Consider the following 18,928-nt stretch of genomic DNA (forward strand, 5'->3'; position numbering starts at 1 on the left):
TCTTACCTTTCTTCTTCTCTAGGATTGAAGCACTTGGAGCAAAATAAACAAAAATCAAAAAAACTAATTAAATATCTTTAAAATATTACCGTACGAAAAAATTTATACCATTCCCTACTGAAGTATGTAATTCAAAATATATATATGTATATGTATATGTACATATATATGTATATACTATCTTAACAACCTTTAACCTTCCGAGCTATTGATTTTTGATCCTCACTTCAGCGGCTAAAAAAAAAAAAAACACCCCGAGTATTAGTGAATATAGATATATATATATATATATATATATATAAGGAGGCCGATAAAAAAGAACTTGCAATATTACGCAGATCAGGGATTTACTAAAAGAAAAGTAATAAAGGACTGCTGCTTCCAAAGAAAGAAGATTACAACATGTTGATGATTGTGGAAGCGGTGCTTATGGTATTCTACCTGTTTCCCCAGAATTTTGTTGAGAACTAATCATGAACAAAAAACTGTGTTTTATATTGTGATTTCCATAATTCCATTACAATTTTGTACCAAGCATAGGTCTGATTATCAACAATACGCTGCTTCAGTCCTTTTATTTAGCAGTACGTTGCTTGTTATTCCTTCATCATCTAGCCGCCATAGTTGGAACCCCGCGTGAAAAATGATATACATTTCGTATTCAGTGATCTGGGGTTGCATGAATAAAAATTCTGGGTAAATTGTGGGTGGGTACACTTTGGCAAAGGCTAACCCCGAATTTTTCATTATTTCGGTTTTTTTTCTTTTTAATTTCAAGAAAATGGAAAACTTTAAGAATAACGACGTTGATTTTAGCCTCTCCGTGAAGATATTGGTAAAAAGATAGGTGTCGTCGATTATAGCCACCAGCTTTTACAAAAGATACCACCAGCTTGTGAATAGTTTTTAAGAAAGTCGCTTTAAAAGGACTACCTACCCCAGATCAGAAACAAAAGCAGATCTCCTGTTCATATACCATTTGTATTCTGCTTCTTTACATTTTATACATTCCTTGGATCAGTTCCTCCCCCTCTTTGATATTCACTCAATATGCTGAGACCGGCCTATAAATCGCTCGTGAAAACATCCCTGTTACAAAGACGGTTAATATCTTCAAAGGGATCTAAGCTGTTTAAACCATCTCCGGACTCAACAAGTACAATATTAATATCTGAAGACCCCCTTGTAACAGGCTCGTCCCCAACCTCATCTACAACATCAGGTATAATAAGTTCAAATGATTTCCCTTTGTTCAACAAAAATAGGAAAGACGCCAAGAGCAGCATATCCTACCAATGGAAAAATCCTTCAGAATTAGAGTTTGACCCTTTCAATAAATCGCATGCCTCAGCAGTAACCTCGATGACAAGAACTAGAGACGTTATGCAATTATGGTCTCTGTTAGAAGCATGCTTGCAATCGAATCTAATGAAAAGAGCGTTCTCTATATTGGAGTCACTGTACCTGGTACCTGAACATAAGCAGCGATTTATCGAGGATTATAACATGTACTTGAATTCATTTTCCAAAAATGACCCTAATTTCCCTATTTTAAAAATGAACGAAAAATTAACAAATGATTTGGAGACAAGTTTTAAAGACGTTAATTATAATGACAAAACTTTGGCAATAATGATTCATCACGCTTTGAACTTCCATTCAACGACAAGCTCGATGCTTTTGAAGCCTATAATCTCTGCCTACTTGAAAATGAGCGTGAATGGTATTAGGGAAATTTTCTCCTGCCTAGATATTTTGACCATTTCAGATCTGAATATTTTAATGAATGACTTAAAGGTTATAACACCATCGCAACTGCCAAATTCTGTAAGACCAATATTAGAATCACTTACGCTATCTCCTACACCTGTAAATAATATTGAAAATGAGGAGGGTTTGAACAAAGTGGAAGCTGAGAACGATTCAAAATTGCATAAAGCATCAAATGCAAGCTCTGATTCTATAAAAAAACCTTCCTTGGATCCTCTTCGGGAAGTTTCATTCCACGGTTCAACAGAAGTCTTGTCAAAAGACGCTGAAAAGCTTATAGCTGTAGACACTATTGGAATGAGAGTAATCCGGCATACTTTGCTGGGATTATCATTAACGCCGGAACAGAAAGAGCAAATTTCTAAATTCAAATTTGATGCCAATGATAATGTTTTGAAAATGAAACCTACGAAAAACGACGATAATAATAATTCTATAAATTTTTTTGAAATTTACAATTCACTGCCAACATTAGAGGAAAAGAAGGCATTCGAAAGCGCATTAAATATATTTAACCAAGATAGACAAAAGGTACTTGAAAACCGTGCAACGGAAGCCGCAAGAGAGCGTTGGAAGCACGATTTTGAAGAGGCAAAAGCTAGAGGTGACATTTCAATTGAAAAGAATTTAAACGTTAAGTTGTGGAAATGGTATAATGAAATGTTACCTCTAGTGAAGGAAGAAATTAATCATTGTAGGTCATTATTGTCAGAAAAGCTATCAGATAAGAAAGGCTTGAATAAAGTTGACACGAACCGTCTTGGATATGGACCATACTTAACCTTGATTGACCCTGGTAAAATGTGTGTCATCACCATTTTGGAACTATTAAAGTTAAATTCTACGGGTGGTGTTATTGAAGGTATGAGGACCGCAAGAGCGGTTATATCAGTGGGTAAAGCTATTGAAATGGAATTTAGATCCGAGCAGGTTTTGAAAAGCGAATCTCAAGCGTTCAGAGATGTTAACAAGAAATCACCAGAATTCAAAAAACTGGTACAAAATGCTAAATCTGTATTCAGATCATCTCAAATTGAGCAGTCGAAAATTTTGTGGCCTCAGAGTATTAGGGCCAGAATCGGTTCGGTATTAATCTCAATGTTGATTCAAGTCGCTAAGGTATCTGTGCAAGGTGTTGACCCTGTGACAAAAGCTAAGGTTCACGGTGAAGCTCCAGCTTTTGCGCATGGTTATCAGTACCACAATGGTTCCAAATTGGGTGTCTTGAAGATTCACAAGACTTTGATTCGTCAATTGAACGGTGAAAGATTGATTGCCTCTGTCCAACCACAATTATTACCAATGTTGGTGGAACCCAAACCCTGGGTTAATTGGAGATCAGGTGGATATCATTATACACAATCTACCCTTTTAAGAACAAAAGACTCACCCGAACAAGTAGCATATTTGAAAGCTGCTTCCGATAATGGTGATATAGACCGCGTTTATGATGGTTTGAATGTTCTGGGTAGAACACCGTGGACTGTCAACAGAAAAGTTTTTGATGTGGTTTCACAAGTTTGGAATAAAGGTGAAGGTTTCCTAGATATTCCAGGTGCACAAGACGAAATGGTTTTACCACCAGCTCCTCCGAAGAACTCCGACCCTTCCATTTTGAGAGCCTGGAAACTTCAAGTCAAAACAATTGCTAATAAATTCTCTTCAGATAGATCAAATAGATGTGATACGAACTACAAATTGGAAATTGCAAGAGCATTTTTGGGTGAAAAGCTGTACTTTCCACATAATTTGGACTTTAGGGGACGTGCTTATCCTTTGTCTCCACATTTCAATCATCTTGGTAATGATATGAGTCGTGGCCTTTTGATTTTTTGGCACGGTAAAAAATTAGGACCTTCTGGTCTCAAGTGGTTAAAGATTCATTTGTCAAATCTGTTCGGATTTGATAAGTTACCCCTAAAGGATCGTGTTGCATTTACTGAGTCTCATTTGCAGGACATCAAGGATTCTGCGGAAAATCCCTTAACGGGAGATCGTTGGTGGACTACTGCTGATAAGCCATGGCAAGCATTGGCCACATGCTTTGAATTGAATGAAGTTATGAAAATGGATAATCCAGAGGAGTTTATCTCTCATCAACCGGTTCACCAAGACGGTACTTGCAATGGTTTGCAACATTATGCTGCCTTGGGTGGTGACGTTGAAGGGGCTACTCAAGTGAATCTGGTTCCAAGCGATAAACCACAAGATGTTTATGCTCATGTTGCAAGGTTGGTGCAAAAAAGATTAGAAATTGCAGCAGAAAAAGGAGACGAAAACGCCAAAATTTTGAAGGATAAGATTACCAGAAAGGTTGTCAAGCAAACCGTCATGACAAACGTTTATGGTGTTACCTACGTCGGGGCTACTTTTCAAATTGCTAAACAATTAAGCCCAATATTTGATGATCGTAAAGAAAGCTTAGACTTTTCTAAATACCTAACCAAACATGTTTTTAGTGCTATCCGCGAGTTATTTCATAGTGCGCATTTAATTCAGGATTGGTTAGGTGAAAGTGCGAAAAGAATTTCCAAATCTATCAGGTTGGATGTTGATGAAAAATCGTTCAAGAACGGTAATAAACCCGACTTTATGTCATCCGTCATATGGACGACACCACTAGGACTACCAATTGTTCAGCCATATCGTGAAGAAAGCAAAAAGCAAGTTGAGACCAATTTGCAAACTGTCTTTATTAGCGATCCTTTCGCTGTCAACCCTGTTAATGCAAGAAGGCAAAAGGCAGGTCTTCCACCGAACTTCATCCATTCGCTGGATGCTTCACATATGTTGCTAAGTGCAGCAGAATGTGGAAAGCAAGGATTAGATTTCGCATCAGTTCATGATTCTTACTGGACGCATGCATCTGATATAGACACTATGAATGTGGTGTTAAGGGAACAGTTTATCAAACTCCATGAGGTAGATCTGGTTTTAAGATTGAAGGAGGAGTTTGACCAAAGGTATAAGAATTACGTCAAGATTGGAAAGTTGAAGAGATCTACGGATTTGGCTCAAAAGATTATTAGAATCCGTAAAGATTTATCCAGAAAATTAGGAAGAAGTACTACATTAGCAGATGAAATTTATTTTGAGAAAAAAAGGCAAGAATTATTAAACAGCCCTCTAATAGAAGATAGAAATGTTGGTGAAAAGATGGTTACAACTGTATCATTATTTGAAGACATCACTGACTTGGACGCACTTGAACTAGAAAACGGTGGAGATGAAAATAGCGGTATGAGTGTTCTTTTACCGTTGAGATTACCTGAAATCCCACCTAAAGGTGATTTTGATGTTACAGTATTGAGAAACAGTCAATATTTTTTCTCGTGAGCCGTGAACTACAAACTAAAATTTATTTGTGTTATTTTTATTTAACTTGTACATATATATATATATACATACTTAGCGTTTATCGTTTGCATTATTTTTCATTCTTTTTAATTGTTTATATTAAGTGTCTAAAATAGGAGTGACCCATGGTAACTAATAATAATAATTGTGTTCACCTCTAATTATAAATAATTTTGCCCTGTTTTTCAAAGCTTTCAATTAACGGTAGCAGCGGAGCCATTTCCTTTCTGTCAATGATCTTAAACTCCTTTGCAAAACTAATGAAATGAGAGAAAAATGAATTCCAATGAGCTTCTAATGACAAGTGCACAATTTTGTCAAAGTGGTGGTGATAAATATGTGCGAATATCCTGAACATCTGTACCATGATTCTCTGCACATCTCTCGAAAATTGCTGCGGGAATGGTAGCCCATTTTTGGTCGGAAACAAGTTTTTATCGTTCACTTTGTTATTTATCCACGTGAGGGCCAAATCTATGTACTGACTAGCTGGCAGTGAAACCTGTCTATTGTTTGCGTCCAGCCATAAATAATCCGTGTGAGGGCCAGCGTTCATTGTTGGATACGCGTCAGGCGTTACGTACTCCGCTACTACTCCGTAAAATTGGTTCAAGTTTGTGAAGAATTCGAAAACGTTCAACGCTATCCACTCTCCCAGGTCCACATATTTGGGCAATTGTACTATTGTTTTAAATGAACCTTTCACTAAAGCAGTTCTTACGAACGGTTCGCTGAGAAACATTATCTGTTGTGATTCTGATCTCTCACTAGCTTCTTGCTGTTGAGACTGTGGTGTGGTAGATGTCAATTGCTGTGATTGCGGCGTAGACTTTTGTGCGGGGAAACTTGTTTGAGAATGCCTCTTAGGCGAATGATGTTTATTTCTTAACGATAATCTGGAATTGCTGCTGTGGGGGCTTGAATAAATGGTGTTCATTGCTGGCGGCTGAGCAACATTAAGGGGCTGGTTTTTATTTTTCTTTGAGTTTCTTCCGAATGCTCTGTTTTGCAAAGTATACACGTAGGATCAAATGATTTGATTAGGTGTGTTGGCTAGTTAGTAAAATGATAACGCAGGTCCAGAAGAAAATAAAACGACAACAGTGTGAACATACTTGAAGTTGAAGAAGGACATGATGTGCTGATAAATGCTTGGTTGGCTTGCGGAATTGGGGTAGTTGCTTTTCTTAAAGTTTTTTGATGATCTTCGTGTTTCAAAAGCTAAAGCATTTCTTTTTCTTTTCTATTTTTCACTAATTTTCGTGAAGTGACATATTGCAAAAATAAAATATGTAAATCAAAAGAGGGACAAAAGGATATATTAAGGGTGGTGAATTATGATATGAATAGCATTTTATAAATTAATATACATGTGAGTGTCTATTTATTCGTCATCCTCTTCTTCGTCAGCATCTTCAGGGGTGACTTGATAGAAAACCAATTTGTATTGGTTTTGCCTTATAGAGACGAATCTGATCCAGTCTCTTAGCTGATTCTTCTTCAAATACTTCTTTGTTAGATATTTCAAGTATTTACCAGAAAATTTGGCACTGGATACTACAGTGACTATAGAACCATCTTCAGTAACCTCAATGGCGTTCCCTAAGTTTCCTACGGCACCATCTACTTTAATATGATCGATTAAGTACTTGGAATATGAAGCCGGATCGAAGACTCCGTTTTCAGTTGGAGAGGAAACGTCAACGGTTAAGGTTTTGATAACTTTTTGCTTTCTGGAAGTCTGTTACAGTTTTATGTTAGTAATCCCAACTGAGATGAAATCATCCTTGTCGTTTGGACGAGGAAAAAATGTCTGGCCTACTGCTATTAACAATCACTTCATATAGCTAGAGAAAGCGCATTGCCTCTGTTAAAGCTATAAGGGGTGAATTTTTAAAATACAGAATAGCTGAATACATAAAAATGTAACTTCGAGATGGAATCCACTAGTTCGCTGTGAAAGCGGGACTGTTCAATGAACTGTAGGAATAGACAAACTTTTTAAAGATTTTATTTTCTTTCATGTTCTCTAATTGTGACATAGGAACGAAAATTAACGTACGTTTGGAGCCATTGTGGTTGATATTTGTGAAACGATATAGGTTTACTGTGCTACGGTGTTTTTATGATCCCAGATGTTCAAAAAAAATCAATAATTATCAATTAATCGTGTACTTTAATAATCCATATATGAATCATTTAGGTAATTAGCTCTTTTTTGCTTGAAAAATTCATCCATTCGGCTCGCGTTGTCTAAAAAAAAAAGTTTGGAAACTTTTTTGTATAATTTATGGGTGTTATCTCTGAATATGTACGGGTGTTGACATGGAGAAAGCAGTCTCGATATTTTGCCGACCTTAATGCTTTAAGAATATGAAAGGAAATGCGGTGCAAATAAACGATCCTATCGTGGTAGTAGGAAAGGGTGTGTACTACTAATAGAGAATTATACCATACGCTAGTTTGTTTCCGAGTTTGAATAGCTTCGTATTTTCCTTACTGGCTGGTACAGTTAGTTTTAGTGATTCTATTAGTGATTGGAAAGCATAGTGGAAGGGTTTCTCGAACGTAATAGAGGCAGAGTTAAAAGAGAAGATTAAACATTACAGTACTAAAAGATGTCCGATTCGGAGGAAGATTTAGGTGTACAGTTGAAAGGCTTGAAGATAGCGAGGCATTTGAAGGAGTCAGGGGAGCATACTGATGAAGAATCCAACTCAAGCCCCGAACATGATTGCGGCTTGAGTAATCAAGATGATTTAACTGTTATGCATACACAGGCTAAAGAAGAAGTTTTTAAACGAAGAGAAGAAGACGGAACACGAACCGAAGATGCTTTACATGAGGGAGAAGCAGGAAAAGAGGGCACAGGTTTTCCCTCATCACAGTCAGTGTGCAGTCCTAATGAAGCAGATAGCGGTATTGATCGGGCCGATAAACCTATTTTGCTGGACCCTTTTAAATCTGTGCACGATACGGATCCTGTTCCAGGTACAAAGTCCAGGAGCAATTCAGACTCCGACTCTGATTCAGATGATGGAGGCTGGCAAGAGATGCCCGCTGTCTCATCGTTCAATATATATAACCACAGAGGCGAACTAGAGTTGACTTCCAAGGTTAGAAACTCAGAACAAGCCTCTGAGACGTCTCCCACAGTTCCTCCAGGAAAAAATTGCAAAAGTGTCAATGATTCTAGATTTGACTATACGAAAATGGCCGCTGAGCAGCAAGCCCAACGATCCTATCGAACAAATAAAAAAACAGATTTCCTTTTTGACCACAAAGTACTGAAAAAGAAAATTAACAGTTCGCAAACTTCCGTAAATTTGACTTCTTCCCCTTCGACTACATCCTTGAACAATGAAAAAAATAATGATGACGATGATGATGATTCTTATGACGAATATGAGGACGACGTGGAACCAGTGAACGACTTGAATCGGGACTCGCAGTTAAACATAACGAAAAATCTGCTATCTGATATGGAGAAGTTTGCCTACGTAGGTGCAATAAACATTTTGGCAAATCAAATGTGCACGAATTTGGCTACGCTGTGTCTTTGTATTGACATTAAATCCCACAAGAAACTAGCACATAGATTACAGTTTACCCAGAAGGATATGGCTGCTTGGAAAACTGTGGTTTTATCACGGCTATATGATCATTTGGGGATATCTCAAGAAGAAATTGTTATGATTGAGAAGCTTTCTCTGCACAAAATCCAATTGGAAGATTTGTGTAAATGTTTGAAAACCACTCAGAGCATTGATAATCCATGGGAGAATGATAGAGACCACGAAGAAGACGGTATAGAGGAAACTACGGAACGAATGAGTCCAAATGAACAAAATGGCTCAGTACAGGCTAGTACTCCCGACCCAGAACAATCCGCAACACCTGAAACACCAAAGGCTAAACAATCACCGTTATCTTCGGACGTTCCAGGAAAAGTACTCGATCCGGAAAATGTCAAAAGCCAAGACAAATTAAATATAGATGTGGCGTGGACCATTATATGTGATCTTTTCCTAATATGCTTGCAATCCTCCACCTATGATTCGAGGTCAAGGACTTTGTTGATAAATTTTGCCAAAGTCTTGAATATGACTAGCTTGGAAATTTGTGAATTTGAAAGACGAGTAACAGATTCCTTAGACATGGAACAATCTACAGAAGATCAAGTATGGGATGAACAAGATCACATGAGAAATAGACGGAGAAGCAAAAGAAGAAAGAAAATGGCATATGTCGCACTTGCCATGGTAGGTGGTTCTTTGGTCCTTGGACTAAGTGGTGGTTTACTAGCCCCCGTCATTGGCGGGGGGATTGCTGCTGGTTTGTCAACAATAGGTATTACTGGTGCTACAAGTTTCTTGACCGGAGTGGGTGGTACCACTGTTGTTGCCGTTTCAAGTACTGCTATTGGTGCCAACATCGGTGCTAGAGGTATGTCAAAAAGGATGGGAAGTGTGAGAACTTTTGAGTTCAGGCCACTGCATAATAATAGAAGGGTTAATCTAATCCTAACAGTGTCAGGCTGGATGGTTGGTAACGAAGATGATGTTAGATTGCCATTTTCTACGGTGGACCCTGTTGAAGGTGACCTGTACTCGTTATATTGGGAGCCCGAAATGCTAAAGTCTATTGGTCAAACGGTCAGTATTGTAGCTACCGAAATTTTTACCACCTCGCTTCAACAAATTTTGGGTGCCACTGTTTTAACAGCCTTGATCAGTTCTATCCAATGGCCGATGGCTTTATCGAAATTGGGTTATATTTTAGATAATCCGTGGAATGTTTCTTTGGACAGAGCTTGGTCTGCAGGCAAAATTCTTGCTGACACCCTAATTGCAAGAAATTTAGGTGCCCGCCCCATTACACTGGTTGGCTTCTCAATAGGTGCGAGGGTCATTTTTTCTTGTTTAATCGAATTGTGCAAGAAAAAGGCTCTAGGTTTGATTGAAAACGTTTATCTATTCGGTACACCAGCTGTCATGAAAAAGGAGCAACTAGTCATGGCAAGATCTGTAGTTAGTGGGAGGTTTGTAAATGGTTATTCGGATAAAGATTGGTTTTTAGCATATTTATTTAGAGCTGCTGCTGGTGGATTTAGTGCTGTTATGGGTATTTCTACGATAGAAAACGTTGAAGGTATCGAGAATATTAATTGCACTGAATTTGTTGATGGTCATTTGAATTATCGTAAAAGCATGCCTAAGTTATTAAAAAGAATTGGTATTGCTGTTTTAAGTGAGGAGTTTGTCGAGATAGAGGAGATGATGAACCCAGAAGAAGTGAAAAGAAAAAGGAAATTAATAAATGATGTCGATGCAGCCCAAAAAAAACTAAGTGAAAGAAAAAAGCATAACAGTTGGGTGCCGAAGTGGTTGAAACCGAAGAAATCCAAATGGAAGGTCATGGTCGAAGAAGCTGTCGAAGAAGGAAGAGATATGCAAGACCTACCAGAAAATGACGTCAATAACAATGAAAACGAAAATCCAGATGAACATGAAGGGATAGCAAGGCAAAAACGCAGAGATGCTGCTCTTGTCGATCATGGGGCATTAATGCATGAGTTACAACTTATAAAACAAGCGATGCACGAAGACGAAATAAAGAATAAAGCATGCCTTCCAGGAGAAGACAAGGAAGTGGAATCATCAAACGACTTCTTGGGGGAGTCGCATTACAAACCACCGTCAACACCAAAAATTAATCCACCACAAAGCCCTAATAACTTCCAATTGTTAAGTGCTGGGAGAACTATTCTTCCAGAGGATGATGATTTCGACCCTCGAGGAAAAAAAAAGGTTGAATTCTCTTTCCCAGATGATATCTAGATGGCTTTTATTCTATTAAAATGATCTATCATAGACACATTCATAGGTTAAATAGGACGTTCTCCAAAATATGTAACAATACTATATAGAATAATATATGTGTTTTATTCTGCTTTTAATATTTCCAGATTTTAAAGTTTTGATACAAAATATGAAATTAGGGACTTCAAAAATTCTAATTTAGCCTCGAAATTGAGAAATGAAATTAGATCATAAATTAACTCTAACAAAGGAGAATATATATACGTACATATATATATATATATATATAAGTTATTGTAATTGAGAAAAAAATAAACATCATATAAAACTTCCGTTTTAATGAACGGGGGAAAATCCATGATTATTCTCAGATTTGCTTTCAAGCAAAGTTTTTATTCAGTTATTTTTTTTAATTATCTTTATCTTAAAATTTATCAGTGCGTTTCATCAGAATCGCTCAATATAGTATGCTCTTCATCTTCTTGAGACTTTTTCAGTGCGTACTTAGCCACCAATTTTTTTAGCTCGTCAAGTTTTACCGGTTTTTCTAAAACATCGTCAAAGACTCTACTGGTTGCCGCCTCCTGAAAATAATTTGTTATGGCCACAATTGGTGTTGTCGAATTAGCACCATTTGTTTGCTTTAGTAGTTGAACAATGTCAATAGCACCAAGTTTTGGAAGCTTCAAGGCTGTCATAATTAAGTCAAAACTTACACCACTAGTGGCTCTACTAACTAGTTCATCACCGGCACCAACACTGACGACGGTACAGCCCAAATTTTCTAAGTCTTTAGTAACCCGATATCTATGAATCGGTATAGGCTCACAAACAAGAACATCCATGTGGTATCCAATCTCAGAAGTGCTCGAGCTCTTTCGGCCACTACGCCTCCTGTTTCTTAAAGAGTTAACTCTTGATATAGCCTGTAGTCGGTCGCTTTCCTCTGCCGAGAGATCACTGGAATTGGTCCGTTGCGAAAAACTCTTTGATAGAACCCTCTGTCTTGAAAAATATGAGCTCACGGTGGTGGTATTAGCAGGTGATAGTGGCGACTTGAATTTAGTCATCGTAGGTGAATCCGAGCTATTTGCTGTTGTTTGTTGGTTATCCCCGATTATACTACCCTTCCTTGATAATGTTGACGAGTCGATACTAATACTTCGTTCAGGAGAATATGATCTTGTGGAGAATGAATCAGACCTCAAAAATGTTTTGGGAAATGTGCCAAATGTTGAAGGAGAACCGGATATGGTAGGCTTATGTATTTTCAACTTGCCACCAGATGTAGTGTTTGAAGCGTTACTCCCTGGAGTTGACACTGATCCGTCTGAGGATGACCCCATTAGTGACGCAGAAGAGGTTCTTCTGTGAACCCCAGGTTGTTCAGAAAAATGTTCACTTTTCAGTCTATTTATAGCATCTTTATTAGCTTTATCAAGAGCCGATAAATTCCTGAAATTAAAAGAACCAAATTCCGTTTGTGAATCATTCAATTTACTTGATCTGCGATCCCTCATATGTGGAGGTATAGCCAGTGACAAATTCTTCAGATTGGGTGAGTTTTTGGCACTTGTAGTAGTTGTACCGGTCCCGTTAGGTGTAATATATCCTGTTTCTTGAGGTACTGACTCTAATACAGAAGCAATACTTAATTTATTAACCGGTGTATGTGCACCAAAGTCATGCACGCTACTGTTGGAATTATTTGAGCTCCTATTAGTGGTGTTACTCATCGATAGTTTACGGGATAAAATATTTTTATGATTCAATGGTGGAGAGAGATTAGCTGCAGATAATTCAGAAACATCGGTGTTAATGCCATGTTTACCAAACAAAATATTGGCATTATCGTTTTCGATATCGTCTCCAAAATCTTGGAGCTCTGCACCCCTTAGGTCAAAATAATCAGTATCTTCTGGATTGTCTATTGTAGGGACAAAAGAAGCTTCCTCATCGTAAACATGATCCCAATCCACATTCTTGAAATAAGGGTGATCTTTAATTTCTTGAATTCCTTTCGCACCCAGTCTTTTCGCAGGATCCACAACCAACAATTTTTCTATCAAATCTTTTGCCTCTGGTGTTAGGAATTCTCGCTCTTCTTCTTCATTTTTAAACTCTGGCCATTGAATGACTCCTGATAGAATTTTCTTAAAAACAGCATCTGGTGTTTCTGCATGGAATGGAGGATACCCTAAAAGTAATTCGAAAAATATACAACCAACTGACCACCAGTCGCATTGCTTGTTATCTTCACCCTTTCCTTCAATAGTTTCTGGAGCGAGATAATCGGGAGTCCCAAAAAATTTCTTATTTTGCTTGCTATCATCAGGATAAAACAAAGCTAAATCCGAAGGTGCTGGCGAAAGGGAAATGTTATTATTCGAGTTAATATTCGTATTGGTAGCTGCGATAGCATCTGAAGATAATAGGTCATTAGAAAAGGATTTATTCTCAGTGAGTGATTTCCTTCTCATAATATTATTAGCGTTCGAATTTGTGGGATTTGCTAAAGGAGGAGTACTAGAACGAGAAATATCAAGGAGGGAAAATGATAATTGAGATTCACTTCTTCTAAGGGACGCTGGGAGATCGATGTTCGAACTTCCGTGTGATCTGTCCTTCCCACGGTAATATGAAGGATAAACAACAGTGTTCGTACTGGGCGTTGGCGTCATTGAGTGGGAATTGGAAGTACTTGAGTATTCTGAGTGTTCGTATTGCTGACCTAGTGATGACTTCTTGCTTCTATTATACTGCTTATGATCTGATGTGAAGCTATCTGGGGTTGATAATTGAGAATGATTACTATTGTTGTTGTTCATGGTAAAATTATTTGCTGGGTTATCGATTGGTAAAGTGGAACTGATACTTAGCGACGACTTATGTGGGACAAACTTGTGACGGCGAATCAGACCAGCTCTTGATAAACCGAAATCTGTTAATTTCACATGACCTGCATTATCAATTAGTAGATTTTCAGGCTTTAAGTCATGATGAATGATCCCATTTTGATGCATATCATTCACACCGACAACGATTTCGGTTAGGTATTGCTTGGCCCATTGATCGGGCAGATACCCCATCATCTTGATTAAAGTGGCCAAATCTCCACCTGGTAAATATTCCATCACTAAGAAAAGGTTATCTTTATTTTGGAAACTAGCAAATAGTCTCGCAACATAGGGCTTATCACTTTGAACCATCATGATTGCTCTCTCGGATTTGACATTTGTTACTTGATTTTTGGCAATCATATCTGATTTCCTTAGAACCTTTATAGCAAAATAATCTCCTGTGAGTTTTTTCCGTGCTAGATAAACACTACCATAAGCACCTTTGCTGATTGGTTTCAAGATATCGTAATCTTTTATGCTAGGCGTTGGAGATTTAACAGTTTGGTTTGTGGCCAATAAAAGGGGTGATAATGGCATATTCGGTGAAGTTAACATTGCATTATTGATACTATCTGTTCTGGCAATATTGGAAGGGTGCTGCTCTGGGGTTAAAAAATCCTTGGAGAATGTGAAAGGTGAAGATATCGGCGATTTATCATGAATCAGTTTAAAACTGTTTGTCTGCTGCATAGAATGGCTTGCGAGATTACCAAATGATGGTGAACCACGCCTTGGGGTCAAGGAAATACTTGTCATTAGTTTTGGTAATACTGAGTTTGTGGAATTGTTACTATTAGTCTTGGTACCCGTGGTGGTCGCCTGAGTAGAGGATGTTATGGTGGTATCTACGGAAGGTTGAGGTTGAAGAGAATCTTTATCTCTAGACAGCATTTCGTTGGTGCGGTCATCATTATCTACATGTGAGTATTCTATCTTTTGTCTTGGTGTTATGGATCTTGATCTTATCCCCAGCCTTGACGAAGAGGAAGAAGGTCTTTCCGAGTTACTAGTCCGAGAGTCGGTGGCTTCACCAATACCATACTGTTTCATACTACTACCCCTACTATTAGTGTTATTATCTCTATCAATAGATATCGTGGATTCGATACTTGGGTTCGGAATGATGTCAGCGTTTAAATAGGCATCAGAGAATAATCCGTTTGAGTCAAGTTTCCTTCGAGGTGTCGGTAGTTTCATAACGGTGTTGCTACAACTACGGGGCAAAGGAGAAGGATGCCTGATATCATTTGCAGTTGGTGTTTCTTCAATGGAAGAAACCGGGAAAGGAATAGGCTCCAGATGAGACTTGGAGGGTGCTTCAAAGGACGCACATTGGTCGTGTTGGACTTGCAGGGGAGTAGAGGAGGAATATATGAGATTCTCGGCTTCTGGTTGTTGAGAGTGAATTTGCGGCAGTGGGGAATGAAATATGGAAGAAGACCTTAAATTCATTGGGTGAGTTAGGATTGCATGCTTATTTATTTCAATTTGCTCGCGGATCAGTTGTACCACATAGTTGTTGACCTCGTTTTTAATCTTTAAAGAATAGGTCATTGCGTTATCCAACCTCAACACGGCATCCACTTTTTTCCTTGCCAAGTCCAGAGTATCGTGAATCAAAAGAGCTAGTCCAGGATCCTGATCATCATTGAGAAAAAATCTTGATTGCCACGACGTGACGTTTTGAATGTTGTGGTTAGTCCTTGGGGAAAACTGAAAATATGAATTCAAGCTAACTGTATCTTTTTGGATAGGGAATTGATCTAACAAAGCATTGTTATTATTATTATTATTATTATTATTATTGTTATTATTACCATTATCTTGAGGAAATGTTGAAAGACTGTGGTAAAGATCAGGAACCATTTCACTCGGGTTGATATCTATGGCGTCCTGACACAGCTCTCTTAAGGAGTCTAAAACTTGGTTAAGGAAGTTGTTGGAACGTACCTGTATCTGACTGCCCTTATACTCTGAATCTTTCGTGAAGTTTGCCAAGATCGCCTGTTGCTCAAGAAGATTATCGTGTAGTAATTGTATGAGCGATTCCGTTCTATGCTCGCAAACGCAACTTTGCGAATGGGTCTCCAACCACCAAACAGGGACAAAGTTCTCACAGACCCGGCATAGTTCCATTTTTGGCAGAGGTAGATTGAACTCGTCTATTATCATTTCCAGTCGTATTCTCTTCAAGTACTGCACGAAGATCTTAGCGCCGAACCCAAGCGTCTTGGCGAACTCTTCGGGAAGTTGGATATCGATATCGTCGCAATTATCGGATAACTGGATGACCATGTCGTCTTGAGCGTCTTCGTTGGCATAAAAGTCTGACCAGTCGTTTGTGCGAGGCTTGACTATCCACATCGTGTGAGAGGGCAACTGTGTGTGGCCATCCCTGATTAAGATACCACGTGCTTCCAAGGTCGTTATCGTACTTTCATCGTCACAGCCTGCGCTACCTTCATAGTCGGCTGCCTTTATCTTGAACGTTATAGTGCAACTGGTGTCATCATTCATGAGCAGCATGTCTGTGGCCTTTTGAAAGACACCTTTATCTTGATCGGATCCGAGAATAAGGTCTGCAATGTACGTCGGAGAAGAGCCACTATCATCGGCGACTCCTGTGATCGTGTTCCACTGTGGAGAGCCATATCGCACCTTGCCGTCCAGTTCCAGCTCCAAGATCATACACGGATTCTTCTCTGTGGCCAGCTGCAGATATTTTTCATAATTGGAGGAAGTCAATGAGCTTGGGTTCGAATTCGATGATATCGGGGAGAGCTTGTTTATGCCAAGTCCCTCTTTCATAGCCTGAGATCCGCCTGCGGTGTTACTTCTATTGAACATCTGTCTTCCTCTACTGGGCTTATCTATTCTATCAAATGAGGCAAGAGAAAGGAAAGGGAAAAAAAAAAAGGGAAAATGCTTGATGAGTTAGGAATTCAGTAAAAGCACCCACCAGAACCTCTACAGCAGGCCTTCCAGGAGTGGTTAAGAGGATAGAGAATTCTGTATATATATATACGTCTATATCTATACAAAAAACGGCAGACAATGCAGAAGTTGAAAATGCTGTGATACGAACAACAACTTATTTTTACAATGAAAAACAACACCAAGCTGCCAAAAGCTGTATATTAAAGTTAAAGCTCCCTCATTTTTAGTAAGGACGCTTTCTTTTCCCACAAAAGGGACGAGGAAAAAAAGAAAAACCTGGAAATATAGTCACGTGACATGAATAAACAAGACCTAGGGCAATATGGAAAAAGAAGCTAGGATAAAAATACATTTATGAGGGTTGTAAGGCAAAGTGGCTCAGCATTAAGTAGGGCTAAAAAGAGTCGCAAATATACATCGTACCGAGTGATGAACGTGGTTTTGAACACCTTGTTCTCTTTTGTTCTCGCTCCCTACATTCACTATATATTAGAAGAAATTTCACCTCAATGGACAACTCGAGAAATGAATACAGAAATATGTTTTTTAGCGAAATTTTCCTTTCTTCTTGTCTTCTTGTTTTATTTAAACTTCCAAGGCTTTAACTCAGTGTCAAACATAACAACCTCCTCCTCCCCCACCTACGACAACAACCGCCACTATGGAAATGACTGATTTTGAACTAACTAGTAATTCGCAATCGAACTTGGCTATCCCTACCAACTTCAAGTCGACTCTGCCTCCAAGGAAAAGAGCCAAGACAAAAGAGGAAAAGGAACAGCGAAGGATCGAGCGTATTTTGAGAAACAGAAGAGCTGCTCACCAGAGCAGAGAGAAAAAAAGACTACATCTGCAGTATCTCGAGAGAAAATGTTCTCTTTTGGAAAATTTACTGAACAGCGTCAACCTTGAAAAACTGGCTGACCACGAAGACGCGTTGACTTGCAGCCACGACGCTTTTGTTGCTTCTCTTGACGAGTACAGGGATTTCCAGAGCACGAGGGGCGCTTCACTGGACACCAGGGCCAGTTCGCACTCGTCGTCTGATACGTTCACACCTTCACCTCTGAACTGTACAATGGAGCCTGCGACTTTGTCGCCCAAGAGTATGCGCGATTCCGCGTCGGACCAAGAGACTTCATGGGAGCTGCAGATGTTTAAGACGGAAAATGTACCAGAGTCGACGACGCTACCTGCCGTAGACAACAACAATTTGTTTGATGCGGTGGCCTCGCCGTTGGCAGACCCACTCTGCGACGATATAGCGGGAAACAGTCTACCCTTTGACAATTCAATTGATCTTGACAATTGGCGTAATCCAGCCGTGATTACGATGACCAGGAAACTACAGTGAACAAGAACACTAGCCCCAGCTTTTGCTTTCTGCTTTTTTTCTTTTTTTTTTTTTTTAGTCGTGGTTCTCTGATGGGGGAGGAGCCGGTTAAAGTACCTTCAAAAGCAGAATGCAGGGTTATTGGAAGCTTTCTTTTTTTCTTTTATGCTAGTTTTTCCTGAACAAATAGAGCCATTCTTTTCTTATTACTAAGAAATGGACGGCTTGCTTGTACTGTCCGAAGCGCAGTCAGGTTTGAATTCATTTGAATTGAATGATTTCTTCATCACTTCATGAAGACAATCGCAAGAGGGTATAATTTTTTTTTTCTCGTTATTATCGCTGTTGGTGGGTTTTTTCTTTTCATATATTTCTTTTTCGCTTAGTGGTTTCTACTGTTCTGTCTCCGGTTAGTGTGTGCTACTTCAACCGAAGAAGAAGAGGCTTTTCAAGAATGCAAACGTGAGGTTGGCGCGCCCTCCTACAATTATTTGTGGCGACTGGGCAGCGACACTGAACATAGCTCTTGAACAAGACCCTTTTTTGGCTGCAAGGAGCAAGACTGGCTGGGGTTCCACCTCAAAGAGCCACGCTCTGCTTTTTTTCTATCTGTTTGTGTCATATCTATCTGTCTATTTATCTATATATATATTTTTTTATATAAAACTATAAAGAATTCTTGATGTATGCCCTTAGGTTGGGCAGCTTTTCAACCTTAGACTTGATGCTAACGCCGCTCTGTTCCTTCTCCCGTGCTCCCGCAAGCGAACATCTCCCCCTAACTCCGGGCCAATGAGTGATAACTATAT

The 18,928-nt window shown here is 38.9% G+C and overlaps 6 protein-coding genes and 1 non-coding gene across 7 annotated transcripts, besides 1 other annotated feature; 3 read left to right on the forward strand and 4 right to left on the reverse strand.

The window, feature by feature from the left end:
* Positions 1-83: 83 nt before the first annotated feature.
* Positions 84-790, reverse strand: RUF21. The gene has a single exon (NR_132172.1). It is a non-coding gene; the product is annotated as an RUF21 (non-coding RNA).
* A 260-nt stretch (positions 791-1,050) lies between these two features.
* On the forward strand, positions 1,051-5,106 carry RPO41 (DNA-directed RNA polymerase; the record flags this gene model as incomplete). Its single annotated transcript, NM_001179930.1, has 1 exon — positions 1,051-5,106. One exon carries the CDS (start codon positions 1,051-1,053, stop codon positions 5,104-5,106), a length of 4,056 nt encoding a protein of 1,351 aa, NP_116617.1.
* A 178-nt stretch (positions 5,107-5,284) lies between these two features.
* MOB2 (Mob2p) lies at positions 5,285-6,262 on the reverse strand (the record flags this gene model as incomplete). Its single annotated transcript, NM_001179931.1, has 2 exons — positions 5,285-6,128; positions 6,243-6,262. The coding sequence occupies 2 exons, from the start codon at positions 6,260-6,262 to the stop codon at positions 5,285-5,287; spliced, it is 864 nt and encodes a 287-aa protein (NP_116618.1).
* A 249-nt stretch (positions 6,263-6,511) lies between these two features.
* Positions 6,512-7,201, reverse strand: RPL22B (60S ribosomal protein eL22 RPL22B; the record flags this gene model as incomplete). The annotated part of the gene is made up of 2 exons (NM_001184310.1): positions 6,512-6,868; positions 7,190-7,201. The coding sequence occupies 2 exons, from the start codon at positions 7,199-7,201 to the stop codon at positions 6,512-6,514; spliced, it is 369 nt and encodes a 122-aa protein (NP_116619.1).
* Positions 7,202-7,745: 544 nt separating this feature from the next.
* MIL1 (Mil1p) lies at positions 7,746-10,967 on the forward strand (the record flags this gene model as incomplete). Its single annotated transcript, NM_001179932.2, has 1 exon — positions 7,746-10,967. One exon carries the CDS (start codon positions 7,746-7,748, stop codon positions 10,965-10,967), a length of 3,222 nt encoding a protein of 1,073 aa, NP_116583.2.
* Positions 10,968-11,027: 60 nt separating this feature from the next.
* Positions 11,028-11,130: an origin of replication (ARS603; Highly-efficient autonomously replicating sequence on Chromosome VI; activated during the second half of S phase in ~67% of cell cycles).
* Positions 11,131-11,383: 253 nt separating this feature from the next.
* On the reverse strand, positions 11,384-16,696 carry RIM15 (protein kinase RIM15; the record flags this gene model as incomplete). Its single annotated transcript, NM_001179933.1, has 1 exon — positions 11,384-16,696. One exon carries the CDS (start codon positions 16,694-16,696, stop codon positions 11,384-11,386), a length of 5,313 nt encoding a protein of 1,770 aa, NP_116620.1.
* Positions 16,697-17,447: 751 nt separating this feature from the next.
* On the forward strand, positions 17,448-18,416 carry HAC1 (transcription factor HAC1; the record flags this gene model as incomplete). Its single annotated transcript, NM_001179935.1, has 2 exons — positions 17,448-18,108; positions 18,361-18,416. 2 exons carry the CDS (start codon positions 17,448-17,450, stop codon positions 18,414-18,416), a joined length of 717 nt encoding a protein of 238 aa, NP_116622.1.
* Between the last annotated feature and the right edge of the window lie 512 nt (positions 18,417-18,928).

Source organism: Saccharomyces cerevisiae, chromosome VI (assembly GCF_000146045.2).
Source record: "Saccharomyces cerevisiae S288C chromosome VI, complete sequence".
In the NCBI taxonomy this organism is placed as follows: Eukaryota; Fungi; Ascomycota; class Saccharomycetes; order Saccharomycetales; family Saccharomycetaceae; genus Saccharomyces; species Saccharomyces cerevisiae.